General features: G+C 45.9%; 1 protein-coding gene across 1 annotated transcript in view; it reads left to right on the plus strand.

Annotated features, from left to right (window-relative positions):
• Window positions 1-10,034, plus strand: part of ABCA12 (ATP binding cassette subfamily A member 12) — an 80,225-nt gene that overhangs the window by 52,870 nt on the left and 17,321 nt on the right. The window contains exons 33-41 of the mRNA XM_014310280.1: window positions 64-224; window positions 940-1,164; window positions 1,958-2,096; window positions 3,505-3,757; window positions 5,401-5,487; window positions 6,288-6,381; window positions 7,824-7,951; window positions 8,855-8,942; window positions 9,402-9,507. Of these exons, the coding sequence (XP_014165755.1) occupies window positions 64-224; window positions 940-1,164; window positions 1,958-2,096; window positions 3,505-3,757; window positions 5,401-5,487; window positions 6,288-6,381; window positions 7,824-7,951; window positions 8,855-8,942; window positions 9,402-9,507 (1,281 nt within the window). The remainder of the gene's footprint in view (window positions 1-63; window positions 225-939; window positions 1,165-1,957; window positions 2,097-3,504; window positions 3,758-5,400; window positions 5,488-6,287; window positions 6,382-7,823; window positions 7,952-8,854; window positions 8,943-9,401; window positions 9,508-10,034) is intronic.

Below are 10,034 nucleotides of genomic sequence, written 5' to 3' on the forward strand. Positions count from 1 at the left end.
CCTTCTCAAATCCAGTTTTGCCATAAAACCAGGTGTCCATTCTGTGGTGACTGTGTTTTCCAGGCAGAACCATCATTCTCTCCACACATCACCTGGATGAAGCAGAAGTGCTGAGCGACCGGATCGCCTTCCTAGAGCATGGAGGGCTCAAATGTTGTGGCTCACCTTTCTACCTGAAGGAAACCTTTGGGGATGGCTACCACCTGACCCTCACCAAGAAGAAGGTTTGTGTCTGAGCTGGTCCTAGAGCTCCTGGCGGTTGAGGGATGTATGGGCAGGAGCTGAGTGATCTCCATGGCCTTGTGAAAACAGCAATGTCATGCTCTGCTTTGGTGAAAAAGAACAGGGTCTCCTTGAAGGTTGAAGGCAATGCTGCAGAATGTGAGGAGTAAAGCAGATGGAAAGAGTCCATCCATAGTGTCTGGCCTGGGGCAAAGTGTTCTGCTTGCAAGGAGTGGGGAATTCTGCTCTTGCTAGCATTTATTACAGTGCTGTTGGTAGCTCCAGCACACAGGTACCATGAGAGACCAGCCTCTCTTCCAGACTGCTGGCACTGGAGACAGAGAAAATGAAAAAAGACCCATGAGCAAGCCCTGTTTCTCATGGAAAAAGAGTGAGTTTGGGCTGGCAGCCACGTTAAGCTCTCTGCTGGCCAGGCTTTGTTTACTACAAACCTCTAGCACTGCAAAGTAGTTGATTCAGCCCAACCTGCTGAGGTTATGGATGGACCATGATGGGAGACTGTCACACATCCTTTTTTCAAGGGCCAGAAATAACCCACTTTCATCTGCTTTTGATATTTACCCTGACATGTTGGATAGCTGGACTGAGATCACTGACCAGTTATGCTGTGGGACAGGATTTGGGCTACATCCTGCAGGAGGAAGATTGACCTTGCAACCTTCTCAGTGACCACAGAGTGTTTTCCTCCTTTTTCAGAACATGATAGAGGAATGTGACACTGCAGCAGTGACCTCCTTGATCCAGTCCTATCTCCCAGAGGCTTATCTCAAGGAGGATATTGGTGGAGAGCTGGTGTATGTGCTTCCCCCCTTCAAGTCCACGGTGTCAGGGGCCTACCAGGCCCTCCTCAGAGCCCTGGACACCAGCTTGAATGATCTTCACCTGGGTTGCTATGGGATTTCCAACACAACTGTGGAAGAGGTATGAGCACAGCAGCTGCTAGATTTGCTGGAATGTCATGGAGATTAATTTCACAGCACTGTGTGGCTCTGCTCTCTGGGCACATTAGGAATTCCATGAGGGTTTCAGGCGGGGAGGAAGGGGTTACACTGAGGTACACATGAGTGTGTGGATGCATCTATAAATCTATATATATATACTAATGCACTGTCTCACCTGGCTCTGACAGCCTTTTGATGTTTTACCCAGAAAATGAGGCTCTGGAGTTTGGCTGAGGAGAGAGTAACACAGGCACCTTTCTGCCCATGGGAAATCTCTGGTCAAATAAACACATTTAATTGCATCAGAAATAAAAAGTAAATGATGAGCAGTGGTGACCCAGGTCTTGCAGAAGGGAGGGAGGGAGATTGTTACCTTCCTGCTCAGAATTTCTTGCTTTCTTTTAAGATGTTTTCCTAAGGCAGCAAGAATCAGTTGTACATCATTTCCCGTGTGCCATGACTGCACACTCCCAGCATGGAGGCAGTGGGATTGTCAGGAGCTAGAGGGGGAATATCCCAGGGAAACAGGTTTGAGTTTCCACTGCTGCAGCAGAACAGAGACAGGAGGTGACAAGGAACTGGACAACAATTTTATATGGAAAAAAAAAAAAAAGTTAATTTCTCTCACTGAGCACAAAGGGAGTAGAAAGAGGATTATTGTACATAACTGCTGCACCAACTACAGCTGCAAAGCAGGAGAGTGGATTCTGGTAATTGTTTTGGTAAATGGAGTCATTTGGATAAATTTTCCTTCATATTTTCTTGCTCCATAGGTGTTCCTCAATCTGACAAAAGAGCTGGTGAAGGACCAGCAAGAAGATGCTGTGCTGCCCCATCAGCTGCCTGGAGTCAGTGGTCACACTGGTGGTGACGAAATGTCTGTGAGCACAGACACCTTCACAGAAAGAGATGGTACTCAATCACCTACAGGCTTTATTCCAGATTTACTGCAGATGCAAACACTGACAGATGGACTGATTTGAGCTCCCTGTCTTCTTTCTTTGTTGAAAACCACATTTCACCCAGCCAGGAATCACAAAATTTATAAATCATTGGAAATACAACACTCATCAATCCTTTAGATCCCCTGCTTTGGAATAGTCTGAATCACAGGATAAATTACTAAAGGGGTTTTGTTTGCATCTGCCTTCCTTTACATTGATCCAGGTTTTAATCTAATCAATACAGTATGTGGGTGAAAGAGTAAATGTGTACCTCTGAAAGTAATTGCTGTAATAGGTGTAGAGGATTATTTCCCCATAACTAGTAGAATTGGAAAGAAACTTAGTGGAAATCCTTTAGTCTATTGGGAAAGCAGCACAGCTCTGAGCTGGGTCCTCCTTGATGCTTTTTGCTGTGCCCCAGACATTGCAGTTTGGTAAAGGAGCCCAAGGGAGCAGACAGTGGGGTAAATTCAGAAGAGAACCAAGCTACAGCACTATCCCTGGGAGTCTGAGACCTCCTAAAGGTGGCCAAACCCAAAAAATGAGACATACCTGGCTGCAATGCTTTCTTGGGTTAGAAACACTGTTTTGTACTTACAACTATACCATTTATAGTCAGGAAGGCATCCAAGGGACAACACAGAGGTATTTTTGTGCTTCTCAAAGCTGACCTGCACTGTAAATGTTACTGTAAACAGTCACTCATGTAGAAAAATGTTTTGTTTCACCCTTAAAAAAGGTTGAAAAGGATTTGCTTCATGGTGTATTATACAGGCTAATATTTCATAAAGAAGAATAGCTGGCACAGGATTTGGCTCTGCTTTTAGTATACCACAAAACCTGTCCATGCAAGAGGTCCAATGGCTTGTGCTTGTTTCCTTATTTCAGGATTAATTCTGTTATTTTTCTGAGGACCTGCTTTTTAAATTATGAAAAATTTCAGCTTGCAAATCTAAAAGAAAAATATGTTTTGCCTGAAAATTGAAGTGAGTAGGTCGGATGTAGATAACCTGTTTCATCTGGAAGCCTGTACTCTTCTTGCAAGGTATCACACTGAAGGTCACTGCATGTACACATTTGAAATTTAACAAAATACTGGTGTTACATGAGCTTATGACTGGAGCCCTGTCCCACACCTGGTCCTGTGTTTGCTCCACCTTGGTAGTTTGGATTTGCCATCTGTAAAAGTGTGCAGGAAGCGAAATACCCTCCCAGAGTGCTCTACCCATCAACTCCCTACATTGCACAAATGCTGAGCCATGACCCAGTGCCATCCTTTGTGCCCAGACCAGCTCCTGATCAGGTCCAATTTACCCATCACTTCCCTGCCTTGCACAAATGCAGAGCCATGACCCAGTGCCATCTTTTGTGCCCAGACCAGGTGCTGATCAGGTCCAAGAGCCTGCGGGGTTTGCCGCTGCTGCTGAAGAGAACCTCAGCCCTGTTCATCAAGAGGTTCCACCACACCCGGCGGGACGTGCGCGGCTTCATCGCCCAGGTCATCCTCCCCGTGCTCTTTGTGATGGCTGCCATGGGCCTGGGGACACTGAGGACCAAGGAGACAGAGTACCCTGAGCTGCCTCTGTCCCCCTCCCTGTATGGCACAGCTGACCAGGCAGACTTCTTTGGGTGAGTGCTGCTCCTCTGGACCCTGGAGCCTTGTGAAGGCTGACCTAGAACAGAGACCAAAGAATTAAAGAGTTAAAGGATAAAGTAGAAATTTATTAAAAGGCCTCAATGGACCCACCTTGGGCAGCACAAGAGCCCAGCCAGGGGTACACCCAAGATGGACCCAAAATGGTCACAAAATGGACAACTGGTCACAGGGTCTCTCACTTTTATAAGTTCTGGTCCATTTGCATATTGGAGTTCATTGTCCAATTATAGCTTTAGGTTGTGAAGTCCTATCCTGCTTGTTTTTCTTCTTCAGTACACTGTTGTTTGTGCTCTTGGGCCTGAGATGGGATCATTTGTCCTTGGTCCCCAGCTGGAGAAGGAATTGTTTTGTCTCCCTACTCTGTGAAGAGAGCTCACCATCCTTTAATATAAAGCTCAGAACTACACACTTAAAGCACACTTAAGCACACTTAAACATAATCTGAAAAATATAAAAGCTAAAACCAGAGGCATCAGTTCAGAATGAGCTCTTCAGGGTTACTTCTGAGCACAGCCAGTGTCCTGCACATAGGACACGTGGTTATGTTGTGCAGACAACACAGAGAAACCCACTTCCCGAGGGATCTCTGAGGACATGGCTTGGCTCAGACCAGAAGGCTTCAGAAAAACAACCTGTCAATTGGATTTAACTATGAAATGTCTGAGGAATGTTATTGGTGTTTCCCACTGGAGTCTTTTAGCCTCGTAGCAGCCAAAGGGATTTTCTTAATGTATCCATATATGCTCCTCCTCCAGTGTGAAATGAGGTACCCACATCAGTTGCCTCCAACATTACTATTCTGGGACCAAATTCTATCCATCTTGTGAGCATTTCCCTCCTCTCTGTTAGCACAGGATGTTCTTTCCTGGTCAGGCCCTGCTGGTCCAAGGCACACAGGCAATTGGAAGACCATGTGCTTTTCCAGGGTCATTAGGATGCCACCACTGAATTATGTCATTCTCCTTAAAAATCCTGTTACCAAAACAACTATAATTGGTATCATTTGGTTTTCATGCTGTGAACCTCTTTTCTTCTCCAGTAATTCTCAGCTCTAAGTCAGAAATACGAAATTCAGCTCTAAAGCCTTCTGCTGTAGGTATTCTTCCCAGGATTCCTTACACCTTTCCACTTCAGTCCTGCTAGATGGGGGAATGAGCCAGAGTTGCATGTCTGAGTCCTCTGTTCCTAATGTTCCCTGCTTCTCCTTTTGGATCATTGCTGGAGAGCTGGGGCAGAACCAAGGACAATCTTCTTGAATGGTCCAAACTAAGCGGATGTCATGGATGAGAGACCTGATTGAGACAGGGCTGCAAGGAGTGCCTGGAAATTGCAGTAGATTTTTTTTTTCCCCATAAAGAGAAATTTGATTGTCCAAAAGTATCTTGCTTGGATCTAGAGGCAGCAAATCCCTGGAGTGGCTGAGGTGATGAGGGCTCCTTTTAAACCTGTGTGACTGTGCTCACGTACTGCGTGTCCTTCAGAGCTGCTTCCACAAATACTCAATTATTCAACACCTTAAATCCTCTTTCATCCAAACACAGTTTTCCTCTGCACAGTGATAGTGGAAATTCTTTGAATCTTCTCCTGTTTTCTGTTTTTCTTTGTTAATTCTTAGGAATTTTAATGAAACCACAGCTGCTTTAGTTTCTTCGATGCTGGCTTTCCCTGGGACGGATAACACGTGCATGAACGAAAGCAATTCGTAAGTACTTCTTGGGGTTTTTTCCCACTTAAACTCCAAACCTGCAGGAGAATTGGCATGACACTATTAGCCATTAGACCTTAATAGCCATCTTTGATCATGGGCAGCATTCTCATGCATTGGACTCCTGCATTATTAGGAGTGATAAGGAAGCAGCTTTGGTGGTGGCAGGATGCCAGGAGGAAAATGAGCAATTCTCCTCTCTGGGAAGTGGTCCTTGCCGCCCCAATAATTCTAATTATAACGTGAGCCCACACAGCAAGTCCTCAGCACAGTGTTTGCTACCTCTATCTAGAAGCTGTGCCACTAGGGCTGATTTGTTTTGGGATTTGCAGGTAAATTCTCAGGATGGTAAAGTCCTGGGCAGACTTGAATGCTCATGCAGGCAAATATTTACCCTGAGTGTTTGCAGTGACTGCCCAGGCAATACAGCCCATCACAGAAGTGCCCAGGGATTGCCACAACAATAGCCCTTATTTCTGGGCAGGTTTCAGATGCTTTTGGCCTCTGAGTGCCAATTCCTTGCACTGTCTACTGTAGGAATGAAGTGGTGCCTGGATTCCATCTGATAGCTGAGCGAATCCAGGCACAGGGAGCAGCAGGGAGGGCTCTCTGCCAAGGGGCACGGGAGGCAGCAGCAGGCTGGGGATTCCCTGAACCACCCAGAGCTGACAGGAAGCTCTGCTTTTCTGCTGGAGCTGCCCAACTGCCAGCCTTGCTGTCATTAAACATGACAGCAATTAGCTTCGTTTGCACACCTGAGCCCAGAGAGCCTCAGAGGAAAATGTGTTCCTTTTCAGGCAGTGTTTAACAGAGGACATGCTTGGCCAGTGGATTACCAGTGGAAACCAGAGAACTAAATATTCTGCCTGCAACTGCACAGATGGCATCCAGGTAACTTGGATAAACCCAAAAGTGAGGGGGCTTGGGGGATAATTGGGGACCTTGTTTGTTGGCAGTGGTTTTATGGGCTGGGGCTCAGCATTACAAGTCCTCCTGTCTCTCTTTGGCCTTGTGGAATTTGCACACTGGATAACCACTGTCTGCACCAGTTTGGGGACAGGAAAGGAGACAGCATCCTCAGAATATTCACACCCTAACATCTCTGCCTTGCTCCCCATGGTGGGAGAAGGTTTAATGGTGTTTTTGAGTGTTATATGATTGTCCTTTTTGACAGAGGTGAGCATGTGTTCAAGAGGAAGATTTCATCTTATGCAAGCACTGTCACTATATAAAATCACAGCTACTTTTGCTGCTTGCTCCTCAGAATTTAACTTTATGCAAAGTCCTAGATCTGCTCCTTGTTCTATATATGAATGATTAATAATAATAATTTGCATTACAGTGGTACCTACAGAGCCAGATATGGGCACTGCTGGGATTTGCATGCCCATGGGGAAAAGGCAGATCCTGCCCCAAGGGTGTTACAGTTTTTACAGTTTAATTTGGGGTTGAGCTCTCCTCCCTCCAGTGCTGCTCACCAGTCCTCAGCTTTTTGCCATAGCAAATAAACTCATGGCACAACGTGATGCCTTTTAACATAAAGGATGTACTTAGCTGAACATTCTTTAAAATGCAGCTATTTTGTGCAGTTTTCTGGACATACACCTAATTCCACATCATTAAAAGTATTGGCATAATTTCTCCAGCAAGTTGGGATAATGTTCAAAGCTGATTCTCACCTCTAGCAGGCACAGGCAGGTGTTCCTCAGCATGGAGGAAGCTATTTTGTGTATTCAGATGAACAGATGCACAATGGGGGAGTCCAGGGCTTTTGTTATGGATGAGCTGAAGGAAGAAGCCAACATGCTGTCTGGGAGGACACTTCAACCTCATGAAACACTGATGTGACTTTGGCCCTCAGCATGTTAAATTATATATTCAGGACTAATTCAAGGTTTCTCTGAAGCCCAGGAAAACATTTCCAGTGACTGACAGTAAAGCAGAAATGTAGAGTGTAGCTGCTGAGGAATGGAAGTTGAGAGTTTGAGGCCACCACAGAGTTTTCTGCTCTGTGAGTTGTTTTGCCCTCTGCAGTTGTCTGTGCAGTCACTCTGCTAAGTAAGATCAGCCTTAATTCAGCCAAAATCTTCCTCCATAGCATGAAGGACATTTCAAGGTCCCACTGATACCAGGAGAACTGAAGGGTAGATTTAAGCAGAGGCTGTTTTCAAGCACCTCCCTGAATGTTGGGGACAGTGTGCAGGGATGTGTGCTGTGTGTCCCTGCACCCTGGCTTGGAATGCTGCCATGGCAGGCTCTCAAGCTTGTCCTAATGTGGTGGTTTTTAGTTAAAACACAAAAACTGAAGTTTTTCTTTGTTTGTCTCCCCTCAGACATGTCCACAGACAAACTACACTCCCCCTCACAGAAGGACCTTCTCCACACGGACCCTTTACAACGTGACAGGGCACAATGTGGAGAGCTACATCCTGGCAACCACCAAAGATTTCCTGCAGAAAAGGTACAAACCCCTCCCTCTGTGCTGAAAGGGAGAAAGGCAGGACATCCCACATCCCCTCTGCATGAAGAGGTGGCAGGGCAGTGGGGGTTTAGAGTCTGCTGAAAGGAGCTGATGCATTCTGCAATCATGGATAAAATTTAAAAAAAAAAAGTAAAAATAAAATAAAATAAAAAAGCAAAAATAAAATAAAAAGGCCAAAAATAAAATAAAAAAAAAGATAAAAAATAAAATAAAAAAGGTAGAGGCTCGTGCAAGTGCTCAGCTTGATACAGCACATCATAGCCTGGGGATAACGTGTCAATCACCTGGCATGTTGGGGCTGCATCTGCAGACAAGCCTTTGTCTGACTCAAGTCTTTAAAAAGAGGAAAATCTGACACAGCCTGTCATGAAGTAAACCCTGGGGAGAGATTTTCCTCCAGATTTGACTCTCTGAAGAGTCTCAGTGAGCGCTTCACTTGGAGGAGTGCATCCATTCCAGTGAGAGCAGAGTCTGAGCATTTCCTTGTGCTGTGGGGTGGGTCTGGGCTCTGCCTTGGGGCACAGGTCACCTGCCACTAAGGCTGGCAGGAAATGTGTCCATCTGCCACTGATAAACTGAGCTGCTCATCTCCTGGGTCAGAAGGAGCATCTCACCCCAGAGTGGCAGGCACACAGCTCAGGACTCCACTGGGCTCCAGGATCTGCCTCAAATGGAGGCTTTCAGCAGCTTTGTGACAAGGTTACCAAGCTTCTGGGGGTTTTTAGCCCCCAAAGAAAGGCTCCCATGGGAGAGGTGGCTTGGCTCCATGCTGGGATAAGCTCTCTGAAGTCAGGCTGCAGTGCCACGTTGGCATAGCCCACCCAAGGCAACCAGAGCTTTGGGATGAGGGCAGCGATGCATTTCCCTCTGGTTTTCACTCAGGTATGGTGGCTGGAGCTTTGGGCTGCCTTTGACACCAGATCTGCAGTTTGACATCAGGCCAGTGCCCCCCAACAGAACACTGACTAAGGTAACCAACCTCCACCTGCTCATCCTGGTATGGGAAGTGTGGGACTCAAGAGAAGGAATGTCAAGTTCATGGATATTCCAAAAAAAAGGCAAAACCCTCTGAAATCTGCAGCTTGGCATGACAAAGATGACTTGCAGTTCATTTTCTTTTCTCTCCCCATTCTTCTTTATTGGTCTGACTTCTCTTGCTAGCAGGAGGCAATTTTTCTGCTGTCATAATTTTATTATACAGAGGTGAAAAGATCAATTAGTAACACTTTTATCTCATGAGGGGATATATGTACCATAACAAGGGCTGGCTGGTGTATTCTGATATGCCCATTTCTCTGGTTCAGCTCAGTGAAAATGTTGTAAAGCACCAGGGCTAAAATGTGAGGTAGTTTGCAGAAGTGAAGCAGGACAAACCAACATGTTGTCAGTAATAACTCCCAAACTGTTTCAATTTCTCAATTGTGTGCAGGTGTGGTACAATCCTGAGGGTTATCACAGCCTCCCAGCCTATCTCAACAGCTTGAATAACTTCATTCTTCGAGCCAACTTGCCAAAAAATGAGACCTCCAGATATGGTAAGTGTCCCTTTACAGGAGCAGATAACTTCTCCCCTTTGGAGGGATATCCTGCTTCTGCTGAAATCAGTGACAACACTTACCTTGACTTCAGTGAGGCCTTTTCTTTATTCACTGTTCTGCAATTCCTTTCAAAGCAGAATTCAAAACATGAATAACTCACAAAGTTCATTTGTCTTAGTCAGAGACCCAGGGGAGCTGGGCAGGGAGCCCCAGCCCATATGTAAAACCCTTCATCTGAGACATGCCAGTGGTTGCTGATTGATTTATTGCCTCTCATGTGGCACTGCCAGGGCTCTCTCTGATAGGTGCCCATCAGTTATGCAGAGAAAAGCTCCTCTAGGTCATTCCCAGGGGTGGGTTAGACTGGGAAATTTGGATCTGTCACCCTTCTGCTGAGAGCAGCCCAGGGTGTGTGGGCATCTGAGGAAAAATTAAAGGAGAAACAGAATTTTCAGCTGTGTTTTTCCTCTGACACCTGACATACACAGATCCATTTGGGGTCCTCATAGCTTCTCCTCCATACC

The sequence above is a fragment of the Geospiza fortis genome, unplaced genomic scaffold (assembly GCF_000277835.1).
Source record: "Geospiza fortis unplaced genomic scaffold, GeoFor_1.0 scaffold407, whole genome shotgun sequence".
Taxonomy (NCBI): Eukaryota; Metazoa; Chordata; class Aves; order Passeriformes; family Thraupidae; genus Geospiza; species Geospiza fortis.